The sequence below is a fragment of the Styela clava genome, chromosome 15 (assembly GCF_964204865.1).
Source record: "Styela clava chromosome 15, kaStyClav1.hap1.2, whole genome shotgun sequence".
Classification (NCBI taxonomy): domain Eukaryota; kingdom Metazoa; phylum Chordata; class Ascidiacea; order Stolidobranchia; family Styelidae; genus Styela; species Styela clava.
The window spans coordinates 8831664-8852101 of NC_135264.1; the positions used below are offsets into that span (position 1 = coordinate 8831664).

The 20438-nt window shown below is 34.1% G+C and overlaps 1 protein-coding gene across 3 annotated transcripts in view; it reads right to left on the reverse strand.

Moving 5' to 3' along the window:
- LOC120334578 (uncharacterized) overlaps nucleotides 1-17706 on the reverse strand; it is a 39873-nt gene extending 22167 nt beyond the window's left edge. For 2 of the 3 annotated variants that reach the window (XM_078120432.1, XM_078120431.1), the window contains exons 1-15: nucleotides 17379-17705; nucleotides 16891-16977; nucleotides 16271-16405; nucleotides 11043-15638; nucleotides 10348-10404; nucleotides 9779-9939; nucleotides 9244-9436; nucleotides 8626-8874; nucleotides 8079-8239; nucleotides 7261-7480; nucleotides 3811-4371; nucleotides 3269-3429; nucleotides 2281-2473; nucleotides 675-2015; nucleotides 257-334 (exon numbers count right to left, since the gene is read on the reverse strand). In XM_078120432.1, coding sequence (XP_077976558.1) covers nucleotides 257-334; nucleotides 675-2015; nucleotides 2281-2473; nucleotides 3269-3429; nucleotides 3811-4371; nucleotides 7261-7480; nucleotides 8079-8239; nucleotides 8626-8874; nucleotides 9244-9436; nucleotides 9779-9939; nucleotides 10348-10404; nucleotides 11043-15638; nucleotides 16271-16405; nucleotides 16891-16977; nucleotides 17379-17448 — 8263 coding nt within the window. In that variant the 5' untranslated portion in view covers nucleotides 17449-17705. Of the gene's footprint in view, nucleotides 1-256; nucleotides 335-674; nucleotides 2016-2280; nucleotides 2474-3268; nucleotides 3430-3810; nucleotides 4372-7260; nucleotides 7481-8078; nucleotides 8240-8625; nucleotides 8875-9243; nucleotides 9437-9778; nucleotides 9940-10347; nucleotides 10405-11042; nucleotides 15639-16270; nucleotides 16406-16890; nucleotides 16978-17378 lie in introns of all 3 variants that reach the window. The other variant, XM_078120430.1, reaches the window with a different exon arrangement.
- Nucleotides 17707-20438: the final 2732 nt, after the last annotated feature.

Here is a 20438-nt window from a genome sequence, read left to right on the forward strand (position 1 = left end):
AATGATCACCACATGAATAATCTATTGATCCTCTGGTGGATATCTTTTAACAGATTGTTGCTTTTGTTTATTCAAGAACAAAAAAAAAACACACAATGAACAATGAAGTTGGATACAAACACAACAGATACAATGAAGTAAAACTAAATGGAAACACAAATACGAAAAATTAGTATCGGAGCTGAATAAAAGTGGACTGTCTCTGTTATTTGAGATACTAATTTCACAAATTCATAGAAAATAAAAACTGACTTACTAAATTGACAAATATATATTATATCCACAATTGCTTGGGTGGTTGTTTCTACTGCTGGAGAACTGGTCGTTGTTTCAGCTGAAAAAAATATACAGTTATATCTAAAAACAATTTGTATTAATCCGAAAAAATCTCATAACAAATTATAAAACATCTTTGAAAATACAATTACCGGTATATTATGAATCAATTACTAAAATTTTATATATAAAACTAAAATTGTAAATTTGCCAGGCCAAGGAAAACTAAAATCAAAATATATGTAAATGTTTATGAAAACTTGCGTTGTGAAAAATACCAACTAAATAAATCAGCATTTTAATCTGTACTCTTTATCAACCCATTTTCTTTGAACAAGGCTCTTCAAAACCAACTACAGATAGATATCTAATATTTCTCACGAACAAGATCAATGTACCTGTAACAATTGTATCCATTGTAGTATTTGATATTCCAGTTTGCATCGTGAATACTGTAATGGGCACATTAGTGCTTATCCCAATTACAATAGAAGTGGTCTCTGTCACACCAGTACTGGTATTTAAACTTGTTCCAATTGAAGTAAAAAGGCTGTCAGTAGGATTGATTTCAGAGCCCTCAGTTGTAAATTGGTCTGATGCATTTGTTACCAATGCGGTGCTGGTCTCAAAAAAACTAGTTGATTGGTTGGTGAACGGTAACAAAGAAGTGCTTTCTGGTACTGTTTGGGATGTGACATTGGTTGCTGTCATAAAAGTACTGGTCTCAAACATGCTCGCTGTTACATTAACAATTGAAGAGGTTATCGTGGATGTGGCATTGTTTACTGAAATGGTAGTAGTCTCCATTACAGCAGCTGTTTGGTTACTTATAGGAATGGAGGTAAATAAATCAAATGCGGTATTCAGTGGAGCAGTCACACTAACAAATGGTGTAAAAGTACTAGTTTCAGATGATACTGCAATTATGGTTTGATTATCAGTTATTGTGGTATTAGTAATAGATACTTCTGTGGTAGCAGCAATTGATTGATCTGTAAAATTTGAAGTTGATGGAATAGTACTGGTTTCACTGGTAGTTGTCATGTTGGACGTTACCAAGTCTAATATAGTTTGATTATTGGTTGCTGTAGTCTCGATAGTGGTCATATTCAGAGTAAAATCAGTTGATTGATCTAATAAACTGGCTGTAGAGGTGTTCACTGTGTCCGTAACTGTTTGGTTGTTTGTTGTGGTGTTACTAGCAGAAATAGTTGTTGAAATAGTAGATGATTGGTTAGTAAAATTTGTAACTGACTGAAGAGTGGTAATTTCAGTAAGAGTGGTTAAATCTGGAGAGACTGTCCCTGGACCAGTTCGGTTGTTATTTGTTGTGATCTCTATAAAAGGTATGGTAGAATTGAACTCTGGGGAGATAGTGGAAAATTGGTTTGTGTTATTGGTTATTGGTATAGTGAAACTGGTAGGTGTCATAGATGTCGTTCCATTTGCCACCATGTCCAAAGTGGTATTCAAAGTGGGTTCTAGAGTGGTTACAGAAACATTGTTGATAGTTGATTGGGTGTTGGTAGTTATATTATCCATTGTGGTATTTGGTGAACTGGTGCCAGTTTCCAATATGATACTAGTATTAGTTTCCGAAACTGTTGTATTTCCCGATGCCGTTGTAACAGTATTTGTAATCTCAATTCCAGACGTAGTACTCAATTGATCTACTAGGTTGGTGGTTGGTTGTGTTGTTATCGTTTCGGCTGTATTTAAAGTCGTTGTTGTTGACAAAGCTAGAATGAAAAATATATTTTAGTGCTCTTTTTATGTCAAAGCAGACAAATTAAAAACTTGATGGATGAAAATAATAGCGGTAACAGCAAGTTGGGAATGAAGTTCAAAAATGATTGTGCATCAAACATCACACCCCACACAAAAATATCCTATCCTTCCCCTCCCTACAAAGGTATAATATAAATCCGATCAAAAAAAATATGAATTATGAGGATAGCTGATGGAATCACTGTCAACCAACACAAAAATTTTAAGCATGATCACCTATGAGTACAACTGCTGGTTCTGAAGTAATATTCTGAACAGCGATATTTTCAGCTCGTAGATTTGCTACAATAACATCAGATGATCTTGCCAGAACAGCCGAAGCTTCTGTGCCAGATAAATCTATTCCATTTTGTTTTACAGTGTAGTCTGCGGTCACTTCATTGCTGGGGTCAATTGATGTGTCAAGAACCTGTTACAAAGAATTTTAGGGATTAGGATTTTTTATATTTATAATAGAAGAGTAGGAAGTTATTGAGACACCCAAATCATACCGTGAACTTTAACTCAGTTAAAGTGGGATTTACATATTTATCCATAGTGAAAGGAAAGTTGATAAGATGGATTAATCCCATGAATAACCACTGCCTCTTGTTCGAGGACCAGTTCATGTCGAGTATGGGATTAGTTAACCAGTTATATTGATTTCAGATACAGGGACTGATGGCCGTAAGCGACCAGTGGTCAAATGAACCACCCGAGGAGTCCAACAATTCTCTCGCACATAATTCGAAGATTCGAATCTGCAAACCCACACAGGGTAATCAGTGATGCTTTGGCAAGCATATTTCTAATGCTTAGCACAATAAGCATCATCACATTTGAAATAGAAAAGGGTAACCTGTTTACACATATTATTAGCCTTGGATGGTACAGGGAACATAAAACAATTGACAGTTAACTTAACACCCTGCAACTAAAGGTATTCCAGAAACTCTTGCCCATAATCACACATAATTTACAAGGAGTGTAATGACAAGCATTTTTCTAATGCAGGTTGCGGGTCAATCATAGGGGCAATATTCCTCATTAAAGAAATTAAAGTAAGTGATGAACTTTCAAGACAAAGATTATTAAAAACAGACAAATATAAATGTAATCACATTCTATTTTAAACATAAAATTATAAATTTCGTTTATTGTCCTATTCTGTGTCATAAAAAAAGGAAAAATTATACAAATTTGTTAAACAAAAAGTAAAACTGACCGTAACATTATATTGTCCATCTGTGCTGACAGCCGAAGCAGCTCTTTTTCTTCTTGTTGTAGAAGTAACATTACTGTAGCTTTGAGCCAAACTCCTTGCCAGCCTCAGTTGAAAATCATTTGATCCAACATTTTCAGTGTGGTTGTTTGAGAGCACAAACTCTGTGAAAAGAATAAAGTACAATCATAAATACACATTGAATATGCTCAATTATATCAGTGAAAAAGAAAACAGTTGAATTGACAAATATCCCAACTGGTCTCATACTATATCACTCAGTGTCGAGTAGAAGTCTCTAAACACAGAGTCGAGTCTCAATTCGGGGGGATCCCAAACGGTTGTTGGTGATGAGTCTTAGTCATTTCATTTACCTGCTTCGAGTCATTCCAAGGCATTGATGAAATGTGACTTGAGTTCAACTCAAGTTGAGTTAATGAGTCAAGCATCCCCGACATTGAGTTACATATGAATAGAAACATGAATTATGATATAGAATTGTGTTTCTGTTATAAAATCCCTCAAATGATAAAAACAAAACTTACTGAATCGTACAATACGATTTGTACTTGAATCACTGATAGTGGTTGATATATTGCCAGTTACCATGGTTGTTGAAACAGGAGTAGATTGATTAGTTATACTGGTAACTGGAAGAGTAGTTCCGATTTTAGATACAGTGGTGAAGTCTGTAGTCTCAGAAATAGTCCGGTTGTCAATTGTTGTGACCTCACTAGCAGGTATGGTAATATTGAACTCTGGGGCAATGGTGGAAAATTGGTTTGTGTTATTGGTAATTGGTACACTGAAGCTGATAGAAGTTACAAATGTTGTATCATTTGACATAATACCCAGCGTGGTGTTTAAGGTGATACTTGGTTCTAGAGTAGTTTCTGTAACATTGCTTTCATCCGTTTGGGTGTTGGTGGTTATATTATCCATTGTGGTGATTGGGAAACTAGTTACAGTTGCCATTGTGATATTAGTATTAGTTTCCAGATTCGTTGTATTTTGAGATACAATGGTAACAGTATCTGCAGTTACAGCTCCAGACATAGTACTTGATTGATCTATTGTATTGGTGAATGGTTGTGTTGTAGTTGTTTCTAAAATGAAAAACACATAAAACTATCTAAACTTGAAAATAAATAACAAACACTCAAGTATTCAAAATTAAGTTTCAGCAATATGGGATGCTAATGAAAATGCTGCACCAGATGCATATAATAGGAGTAATCATGCCTTGAAATCAAAAAATATTTCACTTTGTTATATGTGATAGATATCTATCTTGAAGATAGAGATGATGACAAGATGATATCATTTTTTGTTTCCCAATTTCACGTCGAGTATGGAAATAACCTGTCATTTGTTTCCGATTTTCCAAACACAAAATTACGTACCCCATTAACTGCGTCACAGGAATATTGTAAAGGTAAATATTTAGATTCCAGATCGCATAATAAAATCATTATAAAATATTGTCAATTACCAAAGGGTAAAGCTGCTGGTTGTGAAGTAACATTCTGAACAGCAATATTTTCATCGCGTGTATTTGCTACAATAACATCAAATGACCATGCCATTTTTAATTGTTGTTTTCCGATAATAACTATAAGTTAGGTCCAATGTTCCCTTTAATTTTTTGTAGTATGTGTGCGCAGAAATTTTGGTGTGTGCGCAATTTTTTGGAAATGACTAATATTTGTGCAAAAACCAATGAAGAAATTTTGGCGTTCTAACTGGGTAATGGGTGGGCCAACAACAAACTTTCTCAACCTGCCAACCGAGAACATTGTTACATTACATCGAAATAGGTCTGTGCGCAGTAAATCTATGAGTGTGCGCAGCCTCTGAAAGCTGTGTGCGCGCGCACACACACACACTTTAGAGGGAACACTGGTTAGGTCCATACATAATATGACTAATAGCATGCAATTAGTCATTAGAGGATTTGAACATGACGTTTTCAGCAAATAAATGAAGGGGGATAAATGTTGGGAAACTAGTAATGGGAGGTTGAGAGTCATTTACACACGAAAAGTAGTCAACAGACTTTTTCCGCCGTGTGTGCTTCATATTATATTACCATACAATTCCATTATTTGTAAGTTAAGCGCAAAACAATTTGAATAATTTGTGATTCGATAGGACATCCCTAGTTGGCTAGCTATACCCTCTCCTTTCTAGCAGTTTAAGGATAATTAATGATCATATTCCCTCAGATCCATAACTCATTCTCAAAATAGTAGGATAGTCCTTTATTGTTTTTTAATATACAGCCATTGAACATTCTACTCGCTGATATATTTTCATTTATCAGGTTGTTTCGCAATGATCAAATCAATAGATAGATTGGCAACAGGCTCAAAATCCTATTGTGCCTGCTCAAAATACTGGAAAAGATCCTTGCGACCCATGCTTTTTTGCCCGCCTCGTGACCACCCCAGGGTCACAACAAGTTCATATCTTACTGGAATATTATATTGTTCTTGACTGTTTTCTATATATGCATAACTTTTTATATGGATGGTCATATTAACTAGGGAAACCATGCAAAACAGAAAATGAATGTGGGCCGATTTTCAGGTTTCTAAATCTTGCGAGGTTTGATGGAGCACATTCGTGATGAATTGGAGCCAAAAAAGCGAAAAGTGTGATGTCGCAATATGACGGTGGAAGAGAATTTGGGTAATAAATCAACGCAACCTTGTCTTTGGTAAAGCGATTAAGACGACACGCAAACAAAGAAAACAATGAAATTTCTTGTGAACCCGCAAAAAAGCCAGCGGTTGGGAACCACTGGTCTAGCCCACCTCATGCATTCAACTTAGTAATTCTAATTGAGCAATTCGGCATCAGGAGACTAGAGCTATGATCAGCTTGGCGATATCCTTTTAAAAATATATTTCTATACAATTTACTCCTGTTAAATACCGGTAATTCTATATCCAATTTGGCAATCCTTGCAAATTTATTAATATGGTGTGGTAAAATTTTATTTTTTCTTGGTTTGTATATTTTTCTTTTTACTAAGACATATATCTTATCTTGTTCTTCTTTTACTATCTTTCAATCCTATTTTTTCTGCGTAATTGTTTGCGTATTTTAATTAATTTATATATTTAGGGTGAGCAAACATCTTTCAATGAAAATATGCTTTAAACCTTATTAAGGTTTTGTTTGCTCTCCTGATTCTGTAATCAGTTTTATTTATTTATTTCATTTTTATCAACTATTTTATCTTCTTTTAGGCTGATTATGGACTCAGAATAAAGTTATTTTTATTTTTATTATATATCTATTATATTTAATGGAGTTAACGAAAGATAGAACAATGAACTTGTTGAAATCAGCCAGGCACTTCCGCACTTTTATTGGACTTGCGCGGCACCTTCACACTCATAATTTCTTTAGAGTGAACACTTGTGTGTATCATGCATGATTATTACATGCACAAAAAGTAAAAATTGATCAAGATAGTAAAAATCAGTTCAGGTTGATGAATATGAATCCAGTAATAATTAATAAAGTATTTTGATAAAAAAAAGCTACAAGAAATTTATATTCGTCCCCAAAATGAAGAAAAGGTTACAATATTACCTAAATATTCTTATATATAAACCAGTCCATGTCACATTTGGGAACATTAAGGCAGTTTAAATTAGTTTATTTGCATTACTGTGGTTCATGCAGGTATCCATAGCAGAAAAGCGGATGCCTTGACATAAAGTCATATATGACCATACATGACTGTTATAGATGATCAATTCTAAACTGTCTACCAATGACAAGATAATTACCAGTTTATTGCGATTGTGCACTTAATATTATTATAATTTGATATAGACTTGGAAAATGTTTTGATAAATATAATGGCACATTTCACATTGCTTAAATGACCTCTCATCATCATTTTTAATAATAAAAAACAATCAATATGTTTGAATTCAGTTCAAGCTAACACTTCAACACCAAACTAAAATGACACTTACCTGTAATACCCGTTGTAGTCGAACTTACAGCTCTGAAGATGGCATTTTCAATTGTTGGAAGTTCAGCAATTAATCCCCAATCTTGTAGCTTATGGAGACTGCCAGAATCTTGCAAATTGAGTCTAGTTATAGCTTCATCACTATTGATGAGAGTGTCATTTATTTTCAAGGTGTAATTGAAGAATGGGTCTCGAGTGTTTTTATCTCTTGTTTCTATAATCTGTGGATACAATTATGTTATGGATGAACCAATTTCCCCAAGCCATCATAAAAATAAGATAGGGTTTCAATATTTATCACAATAGTGATGGAAGCCAACAGTACAGTATAGAAGTTAAGTATAAGTTCAGCAAGTTACCATTCAAATCCGAAAATTTTATTGTTCAAGTATGAACCAACTTACTACACTTTAGTACACTTTAGGGATAATTTAGTTTTGCTAGTATTAGGTTCGTTTTTATGTATATCAAGTCTCAAGTCTCTGAAATTTCTCATTGAGGTTGTGCTTCAGCAAGAGGATTGAAAACAAGTATTGGAGATATTGAGTTGAACCAAAGCTTAATAAAATTTTAACCAATTCCTAGGAAATTAATAATATGCTAAAGCAAAATTCAAATTTTTATCTGTATTTATTAACAATTCTACACTATATTATCATGTAATCTCAGTAGATGGCACTTCAGTGGTCATCCTCAACTTTGTTTGAATATCAATGTTCCTTATTTCTGAGCAAGTCTGTGCGAAACTTTTTGCAATTTTATCAACAACAAAAAACATGAACCAAAATTAATTTTTAATATTATATCGAATAGACTTACTGAAACATTGAAATCTCCTATAACACTGGATACAATAGCTCTTTTCTTCCTATTCATTGAAGAGGGTAAAAAGTATGTTTCATTGTAATATAAGGCAAGCATATTTGCAGTGTTTTTTTCCAGTTCAGTACTATCAAACAGTGATTCTTGAAGCTTTAAATCTGAAAAGAGGTAATACATTAGAGCAGTTCATCTTTAGTAGAAAATATGCATAAGATTTTCCATCTTTATCCTGAGAAAATTCAATAAAACAGATCAATCATAATTTTGGTGAATCATTGCACTCTCTCGTCTGGTTACCAGACGAGTATGAAATAGTTGATCTGTTATTTTTTTTTCGGATGCATGGACTTTATGATGAAATCAACTGTAACTGATCAGATATCATGAAAACCACTCTATGACATCCAGAAGTCAAGCGATTGACCCGCACATAATTTTCCATAACAAGTGGTAATGAACAATGAACATGTCAACAGGTGATAAATGCCTACTCATACAAACGACCCAAATTTAGGCATTACAAAATTACAAAAATTTGACTCACTCAATTCAACTAAGTATGGAGTTAAATCAGTTGTAACTGTAACATTGCTTTCATCCATTTGGGTGTTGGTAGTTATAGTATCCGTTGTAGGGATAGATGAACTAGTGACGCTTTCCATTGTGATACTACTATTAGTTTCCAGAGTTGTTGTATTTTGAGATACAATGGTAACAGTATCTTTTGTTACAGTACCAGACATAGTACTTAATTGATCTATTGCATTCGTAAATAGTTGTGTTGTAGTTGTTTCTGAAATGAAAAAGACATATAACTGTCTAAACTTAGAAATAAATAACAAACACTGAAGTCCTTAAAACTGAAATTCAGCAACATGAACTGCTAATAAAAAATGTGCACCAGATACATAATACCATTAGAATATGCTGACACATGAAATAGAAATATTTTACATATTTGTTATGGAGGATATGATTTTCTTATTTATCTTGAGGATAAGAAAGCTGGCAAGGTGTTTTAATCATATGGTGACCCACCGCCTCTCTTCTGTTTACCATTCCATGTCAAGTATGGAAATAACCAGTCTCAACTACGTCATAACTATGTTACAGGAACTGAATGATAAAACAAATAAAATCTTTATAAAATATTGGTAGTTACCTAAGGGTACAACTGCTGGTTCTGAAGTGACATTCTGAACTGCAATATTTTCAGCTTGTAGATTTGTTACAATAATATCAGAAGAGTCAGCCAGAAGAGCAGAAGATTCGGTTCCAGATAAGTCGATTCCATTACGTTTAACAGTGTAATCAGCTGTAACTTCATTGCTTGGGTCAATTGATGTGTCAAGAACCTGATTTATACAATGCAATTTCAAGATAAAATGTTTCTCATAAACATAGAAATCATAATGAACCATGAGCTGCAATAAAATTACTTGTCTGGGTTATTTATGGTATGATAATATGTGAAAGTAAGTCGAACCCGATGGCTGGACTAAGCTGACAGAAGTTGTAATTAGTCTATCTATGCCACATACAATAAAATGAAATGATAAGAAATGAAACATTTCAAGCTAAAGACAATCAAAGAAATCTAATCGCAGAGATAAATACAAGTAATTAGAAACTTTCAATGTATGCCTGTGTGATGAAAAATTAGGAAATAGTATTCATGTGACAAAAAATAAACTTACTGTAACATTATATTCTCCATTTGAGCTAACAGCTGAAGCAGCTCTTTTTCTTCTTCTTGTAGCAGTTACATTACTATAGCTTTGAGCTAAACTTCTGGCCAATTTAAGCTGGAAACCAGTTGATGTGACATTTTCAGTGTGGTTGTTCAAGAGTGCAAACTCTGTAAAAATAAATGTGTTTCACAGAATGAATTATATGTTGCAAATTTATATTGTTTTGGAAAAGATACGATATGCTCGCAATTTGGATTACCCTGCGTCGGTTTGCTGCATGGGGGACGATTATGTGCGAAAAGATTGTTGGACTAATCATCGCCGTAAGGCGGTTCACGTAACCATTGGTCAGTTACGGCTTCTTTCACCACCAAGACCATGCACGTGAAAAACAACTGGTTACCGGTAAGTATATCAAACTCAATATGGATTAGTATTCAAACCGAATAAATGGGTGTGGTTTGCCATATGAATAATCCATCTTACTGGCTTTCCTTTCCTCCTCAGAATAGGAAATTCCCACCCTGTCCTATGATCCATAATTGCAGAAATGATTGAAATAAATGGTTACTTACTTATTTGCACAGTAGGATTGAAGATACTAGCAGCTGTTGTGGTGGTGTTGTCTGTTGCTGAATAGAAATGTACTTAAGCACAAAAATAAATGAAAAAAATCAGAAATCAATTTTCAATATATTGTAATTTTAAATTTGATTCTAGTGATTCTATTTTTGCCAATCCTGATTAAACATTATGCATTCATAGTGCCAAGACAAAATAAACGCCATGCAAAAAGATTCAGAAGTCGGATGTTCACAAAATTGAGGTTTGTTGAAACAGTGCTGGTGACATAGATAGAAACAAAAATATTAAAATATTGAAACAAACTGACAAAATCAAGCTTGAAAAAGAAATTCTATAATAACACTCAAATTCAAACGAATGCAAGCCAAACTTACAGCCTACTTCCAATTTCAGAAAATACAATCTAAAAATGACACACATTTTAAGTTAATAAGATATATATTATAAACTATTCCAATATAATATGCTCTGTTATAACTAACAAAATATTATATGAAATGACAAGGAGATTATTATTGTGATGACCTAAATGGGGAGATACTAAAATACTGTTATTAAAATGTGTTGGCGTGATTAGAAAATATAACAAACAATAAAATAGTTTATTGTTGAAAAAACCTGTATTAAAAATATAGAATCGAATGTATACATTATAATAAAAGATCTTTGCTTAACCATTCAATACCTGTTACTGATGACAGTTCAGTTGCTGGTAGATCAGTTGTATATGGAGATTGAACAGTGTTGTTGATGGTACTGGTAACATTGGTTTTACCAGTAGTGCTGCTCAAAATATCTACGGTATTAGAGACGACAGTACCAGGGGTCGTAGAATTACCAATATCCGTTGTGGAATCTGTACCACTAATTGCACTGCTAGATGCGATTGTTACATCACGAATGGTGGAAATGTACGAATCTGTTGTGCTTCCCGTATTTTCGGTAATATTTCCAGGTAAAAATGTGGTATCTACAATGCTGCTGCTTGAGGAAGCTCCAGTGCCAGGTGGTGTGGTATCTACAATACCACCAGAACTGGTTGTGACTTTAATATTATTTGTCATATTTTCGGTTGTGAAAGTAGTATCAGACGATGCTGGAACAAAATTGCTTGTGATATCTGTACTGGATACAGTGGAGGAAGCTTCAGTGCCAGATGGTGTGGTATCTACAATACCATCAGAACTGGTTGTGACATTAATTTTATTTGTCATATTTTCAGATGTAAGGGTAGTATCAGACGATGCTGAAACAAAATTGCTTGTGACATCTGTACTGGATACAGTTGAGGAAGCTTCAGTGCCAGGTGGTGTGGTATCTACAATACCACCAGAACTGGTTGTGACATTAATAATATTTGTCATATTTTCGGTTGTGAAAGTAGTATCAGACGATGCTGAAACAAAATTGCTTGTGATATCTGTACTGGATACAGTAGAGGAAGCTTCAGTGCCAGATGGTGTGGTATCTACAATATCATCAGAACTGGTTGTGACATTAATGTTATTTGTCATATTTTCAGCTGTAAGGGTGATATCAGACGATGCTGAAACAAAACTGCTTGTGATATCTGTACTGGATACAGTTGAGGAAGCTTCAGTGCCAGAAGCTGTGGTATCAACTATGCCACCTGAACTGGTTGTGACATTAATATTATTTGTCATATTTTCGAATGTGAAAGTAGTATCAGATGATGCTGAAACAAAATTGCTTGTGATATCTGCACTGGATATGGTCGAGAAAGCTTCAGTGCCAGGTGATGTGGTATCCACAATACCACCAGAATTGGCTGTGACATAAATATTATTTGTCATATTTTCGGTTGTGAAAGTAGTATTGGGCGAAGCTGAAACAAAATTGCTTGTGATATTTGTATTGGATACTGTCGAGAAACCTTCAGTGCCAGATGATGTGATATCTACAATAACACCAGAACTAGTCATGACATCCACGTTATTTGTAATATTTTCAGAGGTAAAAGTAGTATCAGACGTTGCTGAAGCAAAATTGCTTGTATTTTCTGTACTGCTTACAGTTGAGAAAGCTTCTGTGACCGAATCTGAACTTGATATGATGGTAGTATCCAAAATAGTATTGGTTATGGTGAAGGCATCTGGAGTATTTGTGGCATCTTGTATCGTGGTATTCGACACTATTGTTCCTCCAGATACCGTAAAACTAGGTGTAGAAAGAGTAACAGAGGAGTCTGGTATGTCGGTACCAATTACAGACGTATCAGCTACTGTGGAATCTTGAGTGGTGGTCGAAGCAATAGTGGTACTGTTTGGTGCACCAGTAATTGGTGCAATACTTATTTGATCAGTTGTGACATCCATAGCTGATATAGTTGATCCATTCACAGTGGTTGAAATATCCATAATAGTAGCATTCGACGCTACTGTTCCTTCAGAAATTGTTGAATTCAGAGTACTTAAAATGGTTGAAGCGTTGACAAGATTATCTGTAGTAGACATGGCAGTTACGTTAGCTGCATTAGTGAGAGTGGAGCTTGGTACAGTCGTACCTTCAGAAGTAAATGTAGCATCTTGAGTTGCTAAGGTTGTTCCGTTGATAGTGGAGTCCATTGAGGTGGATGAAATAAAATTTGTTGAGGATGAAATACTGCTTGTGTCCGTAGTAGTAGATTCCTGCAGCATTTTGGTAGTATTAGAAACAGAGGTCATCTTTGATGTTGTATTTGACCCCTGTGATGTTTCAGTTATAGCTGGAAAACTGGAGGTAACAGTATCAGTTGTGATATTGGATATAGCTGTTGAGAATTTTGTAATATCTTGTGTAGTTGTATTCAGTACAGTTGGTCCAAAGTCAGTAGTAAAAATCATGTTGGATGTAGTTGGGGCTTCAGAATTCGTTGTTGATCCAGTATTGGTAATAGTTCCTGAAATTGTGAAATTACCAATATCTTGAGTGGCAACATTTGGCATTGTTATTTCATTGGTTACAGTGTTATCAGGTGTTGTGGTATTACCAGTAGTTAGTGATACATCGGAAGAAATTGTAAAATTGAAACCAAGATTTGTTGTAGCATCAGTGACTGCTGTGAAGTCAAGTGATGGCTGGTTGGTAGTGTTCAGTACTCCTGTAGTATCAGCTACAACGATAGATGTAGCATTACTGGGAATTGTTGACATTGAAAAGCCAGTATTTGTGACGATGATTTCAGTAGTAAAAACATCAGAAGATGTACCGCTAGATAAATCTACAATGGTAGCATTTGAATTTGACGCTGTCTCAGTTGCCTGCTCATCAGTTGAGAAATTTATAACATTAGTTGCATCAGTTGCATCCATGATACTATTCGATGTTGTATTCAACAGATCTGAACTTATAGTATCATTCATCACAGAACTGGTTTCCGGAATGGTTGGAGTCATTGAAGATGATGACATATTTGCAATTGTTGCCATAATGTTTGTTATATTATTAGAGCTCAAAGTACTGATAGTATCAGAACTAGTTTCCACAAAATTTGGAGAAGTTTGGGTGGTCGAAGGCAGAGAATTATTTTCAGATGCATTGTCACCTCCATTTGTTACTGTATTGCTTGTGTAAGACACACTGGTACTGTTTTGTGATATCGTAGTATCTGATAATGATGTATTGTTGGAAGTTCTCACATTATCTATTATGGTAGTGACTACCATTGTGTTGGTTATTGGTGAAGATATGTCTGAAGTTGTATTGCCTTCAAATACAGTTGGAATTGTTAAAGGTCGATCAGTTAAATTAGTATGGGAAGTTGAACTGATTATTTCATAATTAGTATTAGTGTTCCCTGTAGAACTTGCTTCCTGAGAAGTGGTTGAAATATCCAAAGTTGTTACATTGATATCAGCTAATGTGGTGACATTGATTGATGGTTCAAATGTTGTTGGTGCAATGCTACCAACTTCATTTATTGGGATTGTGGAATTAGTAGTTACAGTATATTCCATTTGATCATCAGTAGTTGCATTGGCCTCATATACAATTGTTGTTGAAACTTCAATAGGAGGAATAATAGTTGCATTGGGTGCAGAGAGTGCAGAGGTAGTAGCTAGAATTGTATCATTAAAGTTTGTTGTTGAATCAGGAATTGTAGTAAAATTGTCTTTTTGAACTAGTGAAGTTGTTCCTATAGTTGTTGCTTCTGTCAATGCCTCACTTTCGGTTGCATTTGTAATTACCATAGTTGCATTGTCGTCGAATACAGTAGCAGCTTCAGTTTGCAATATATTTGATGAGTTTTCATTGGTAGGAGGACTTGTTGAAGAAAGCTCAGTATTTGTATTAATCATAGCTGTGCTTTCTTCAATTGTCCTAGTAGAATTAGTCCCTTCAACTTCAGTGAATGGAATTGGAATTGTAGTGGTTTCTGACATAGTTGGAGTGATTGTGGTAAATTCAGCATTAGTTGTGTAATCAGTCGTAATACCAGACACTGTAGTACTATCAGTGGTTACAACATCATACTCAGTAACATTATGGGACAATGATGACATAATAGGTACTTCAGAAGTAGATTCTTGTCCAGAAGTGGTCGAATTAAAATTGCTTTGTGTCATAGTAGAGAAGTCTGTAGTACTTTCAATGACTGAAGTCTGGTTGGATTGGATAGTAGTATTTATAGATGGAAATGGGCTCGTCTCATCAATAAAATTTGTCCATAGACTTGAATTTGTAGTATTTAAACTTACTGTCATCACTGTACTATTATTACTTGTTGTTACAATATCACTTGTCACGTAGTCTGTTACACCTAAAGTTTGATTGTTAACCTCATTTTGATATGTGGAACTTTCTGTGTTTGTACTATTCAGGAAGTCTGCATTACTTGCTGCTGTGACCGACCCTGGCAATTCTGTTGTAGAATTTACAATTATATTATTCTCTGTTGTTGAAACTAACAGAGAAGTATTTGAAGTTATGAGCGTTCCATTTGCTAATGTTAAGTTTTCTGATGTCGAATTGTATAAAACAGTGTTAGATGTTATAGTATCATCAGTTGTATTGATTCCATTTAAGACGCTGGTAGTTGGTAAAGTAGCTGCAGCAGTTCCATATGTAAGGCTATCTGTAGATGATCCATTTGACCAAACTGAACTATTTTTAGAATTCACAGAAAAAGTCGTAGTTGAGACATTCAAGCTTTCATTGGTAGTCAGAGTAGTTGCACTTGATGTGTTAGATTCATTTAAACCAGCCATTGTAGTAATTGCAGATGCTATATTGTTAGTAGAAGTAGATGAAGTTGTGACATTCTGTGCCAAGGTGACTTCACCTGCCACATAATGGATTAGTTGGGTTAGTCATGCCAAAATAATACAGAATTATTTATGAAACACATTATATTATTCACGCTAATTTGAGTTCTCTCAAACCGAGTGGTGATGCAAACAAAAATCCTCTCAAAATAATTTTACACTAAATTATTTCTAGCTTTATAAGATTTCTGATGCAGACATTTTCAAATCTTGGTAATATAATATGGAAGTCAATTTTATGCTGTCTGAGTGGTTGATATTCTGTGATGGAATGTTTATCTTTAGAACTGATTCAAGTTCAAGTACCAAATATCATGTCTACACTAAAATGGCTTAATCTAAAGAGTGATAAAACTTAAGTTTGTTACAAACTTAATTCTTTGATACTTAAACGTTGATCTTCGCCCAATAATACTGCAGTTTCCAAATAAACTATACGCTAATTACATAATTACATGTCCCTAGCAATAAAACACCAATTAGAAATCCATGAAGTTTCTGTACATTTTAGTAGACTATGTAGTGATAATATCAGGCTTAACATAAATTAGTTCAAAAATTAGTATGAGATAAAATGGTCACACAGCAAAATAAAACTTCATGAACAAAAAACTGCATTGCTATGTTACTCATTTATTAAAGAACTGACTTGAAACATTTGATTGAGAAGTATCATTATAATTGACCAATGAAACCGGAGAAGCAGAAATAACTTCTGTGGTGGTAGTTCCGTTTCCCAGTGTAGATGTCAAAGCAGTTAATGATTCAACTGTGGTGCTTGGAACTGCGGAATGAATAGAAAAGTAGAATTTTAAATATTTAGCCTACAATACAGAGTATATAAATCCTCACAATAGGAGTGCTTTTCATACTATATATAAGTCTTCAGCAAAGCAACCATTATAAGTAATCACTGGTATAATAATACCGATACTAGTATGTTTTTTAGCATGACAGTAATCTCTCCAATTGCTTATAGCATACTCAATTTTATTTTTAAGAAAATTTGCTCAAAGCAAGGTTGACATACTCGGGGAAGCATACTTATGGGAAACCACTGAGGTAGCAATAGCTACTGAGGATATAAGGAATTATAGTCAATTTATTTAATACAATTTGGGCGAAATAGTTGGAATGAGATTTAATCTATGATACCAAGATAGTTAGGTTTGATATGTTACACACTGGATGATCACATTCACGATGTCATGATATACCAAGAAATTACAAATAATTTGATAAATTGCCCACCATCTATTATTTATTTACCTGTTGGAGCAGTGGAGTTGAAATTAGGGGTTGTGAGTCCACTTGTCACAGGTGTATTTGAGGCAGAAAATGTAGAAGTACTTTGTCCTGATGCATATAATAGATGGATCAATGATGGAGATATATTTGATACATTATTGCACAGCTCATCAGAATATAGATCCTAATAACTAAAGTAGTGCAAAAGCCATGGCCTTAAAGAATTAGAAAGTACTAATAGTAATTTTTAACATTATGTTAGGCTACATTAAAGTTTTTCCATTTTGTAGAATGAACAATATTATAGATAGCAGAGGCATGACCAAATTAGCTTCAACTTCATGAATGAAGCTGGCGTAATACAGCTTGGTATCAAAAAATTAATCGAAATTTAATAGCAGTTTATACTCCTTAAATGAGCATTTCAGAAAGAAATTAGGCATCTGTAAAATCTTCAGTAAACATTCGCTATTAATATTCTAGGAATACATATAATTAGATATACTCACCATAGCTTGGACATACACTCAATACCAAACTGAGTATAATCACATCAAAAAATAATCCATAAGCCTTCATTTTTCTATCTTCTCATATAATACACTTCCAATTTATCATCACACAACGAGTATGTCCCATCCCATTACAGATATCAAACTTCAAGTCATGTTGATTCGTTTGTATTATGTATATTCACATGAATCGAATTATTACATAGAGTCAAACAGCAGTGAATATGCTTCTTAAGTACAAAAGTAACAAATACGCTTAGTCACTATTGGAATAGACAAAAAAAAAAACAATCAACTAGAAACTAACTGAAAATATTATACAAATATTTCTCTTTTATCTAACATATTTAATTTAGGTAAATCAGTAATTCTCGACATTCTATTGACTATTGATCTATTGATTCTATCTACATAATGCAACCATTTATATTTGAGTATTATTCATAAAAAACCACTAGTGTGACAATGCTGCCACAACAGCCCTGTATAAAAACGCCAAACTGTATTTATGTGAATAAATCTGAATAAAATGATATTCAGATACTTATTTCAACAAAATGGTGTCGAGGCTATTAGTGATTTGCGTCTTATAAATGTAGAAATACATAATAAATTATCCTATCTATCTGGCCATGGATCAAGAAATGTGAATGGACAAAACCTCAATAGGAATAAACTCGTATTTGAATTGTAACTAGCATTCGTGTTTGCCTAAATACCGAAAACAGTCGATAGTTTAAAACACCAAATATATATTCCAATTTCCTAACCTCGACGCTGCTCTCGGCAATCTTAAATTCTACCTGAAAAGTCAAACCTGCAACACACCCTGTCATTAAAATTCCCCGCCTGAGGTGTTTTGGTTTTATTTGTCACCAAGGTGATGTTTGGTCAACCGAAATCGGTTGCTCAATCGTGCCATCTCGCGAACGGCCATATTCTTGAATACAAACTTGAGTGCATTTTAATGTACATTCATTTAGTAACTTAAAATGCACTGGATTCTATGTAGTTAGATCATATTACGAGTGTTAAAATTAAATTAATTTTATCTCTGGTGTACTTTCATTTTTATTGTCTTTATAACGCCTGGGATCCGCTAATATTGCTTCTACTCGTTACGTAATCTCTCATCTAATTCAATCTATCATCTTATCATAATTATATACATTTTGAATCAACCAACATCTACAGATCAAAACATACACACATATACGTCGCTGATTATACTCAGATGAGGTAGCTTTTTTTGGTACGCATATTGGAAACTTTTCTTAAGCTTTGTTTGTCAACTTGATTCAGTAATCTGACTTTCTTTGTTTGTCCGTTGTTATTATCAAACATTCACTAGACTGCTATGGCGAAGATAAAGTCAAAATTATCATATTATATTCATGTCCGAATTGAACAACATAATCTGGGTATAGACAACTATTCGTTACCGCAGTGGGTTACAATACTAGTCGCTTCCTGTTGCGATTAATGGACGATAAATTTATAACAAGTAATTACGCGGATTTACGATTCAGGATTGTAACGAAATCCGGATTTGCGACAACGCCCCATGGTGATAAGTTAACCATCTGGATTTTCCCGAATTATAACAATAAAGCAAAAGAGTGAAATGAGGTAATCGTATGTAAATTACTCGTGTTGATTTACAATACTTCTCAAAACATTTGAAGTGAAAAGGGTACGAATAGAAGGGTCGCAACTTGCAAGCGATAACTGAAGCGCTAGAAACTGTCCGATGATATACGATATTCGGAACAATCAAATTCAACCCAATATAGCATAATATAACAGCCTTAAATCTTTTGTAGGAGATGTGCGCTTTACACTGCATATTACAGTGTCTTATAGTATATATATATATATATATATATATATATATATATATATATATATAAATCAAAACCATGATATGCTGAATATTATTAGGCGACTACGAATGAAAGCTGAATTACCGTGTACAAATTGGGAACGATGCACGCGATGTTTTGATTCGTTGTCCGCGTTCTATGGATACTGCCTATCGTCTTACCCACCATATCACAAAGGTGATCGAAGTCACATTGTAACTATTCAAAGAACATTGTTTTGACTGGTGCCAACGGTGTAGCGAATACTGCGACTCCTACATTTTCATTTCCCCAGTAGTCAACTGACCAGCACAGTTTATAACCAGAGCGATTTTCATCCTTCAAGAATAGAATTAGATTCTATTTTGCTGGTGAATTAAAGGCGTGAAAAATCAAGAGAATATTTGGTGAGTATTATGGGCATTAGATGTCACACTATGGTATTTATAAACATATTCTTGCGCAGAATGAGAATATGGAACGGGGCGGAAAGTTCAAACGTTTTATGTTAATGTGAACTGTTAATTAGTATATAGAATAAGTAAATAATATCGAGAATAAAGGTTTTCAAAAACCATACTCGAAAATGTAACTGACTTATTCCCGTACTATGTACTTCTATCTTACTATAAAACTCGAAATATTGATAGTTTATGTCATAAACTATAGCCCGTATGTGTCATGCTTCGAACCACATCTGGAAGTTTAAGACAACTTTTCTAAAATTTCTTCTTGCGTTTTTGTCATGTGTGTACTAATTTTGTTGTACCATGGCGTAGTTAGAATTATTTCGCTCACTTTTGCTAAGCATTTCGATTTGGTTTGATTCATGCACACTCGAAGATTGGATATTGATGGAACGCCCTGTATTGAAGTATTTCGTATATCAGACATAGTCAAGAAAGAACAAAATCTAGCTATGTAATACGATTCCAAATTACACCGAAGTCTCATTATTAATTCGGACGAGACGTGATATCTGATATTTTTTTTAAATAATGACCACACACGCAGTGATTTCCTTTCGTCTTAGATGTCGGGTTCGTTCCAACCGAGCACAAATGAACTGGGGTGTCCACAAAAAGGCACTTTGCAATTTAAAATGTTTAACATTTTACTTGGATGCTTATTTTTTTAAATTCCAATGTAACATTACGAATACCCTGCAAATTTAGCCATCCTGAATCAGCATAAA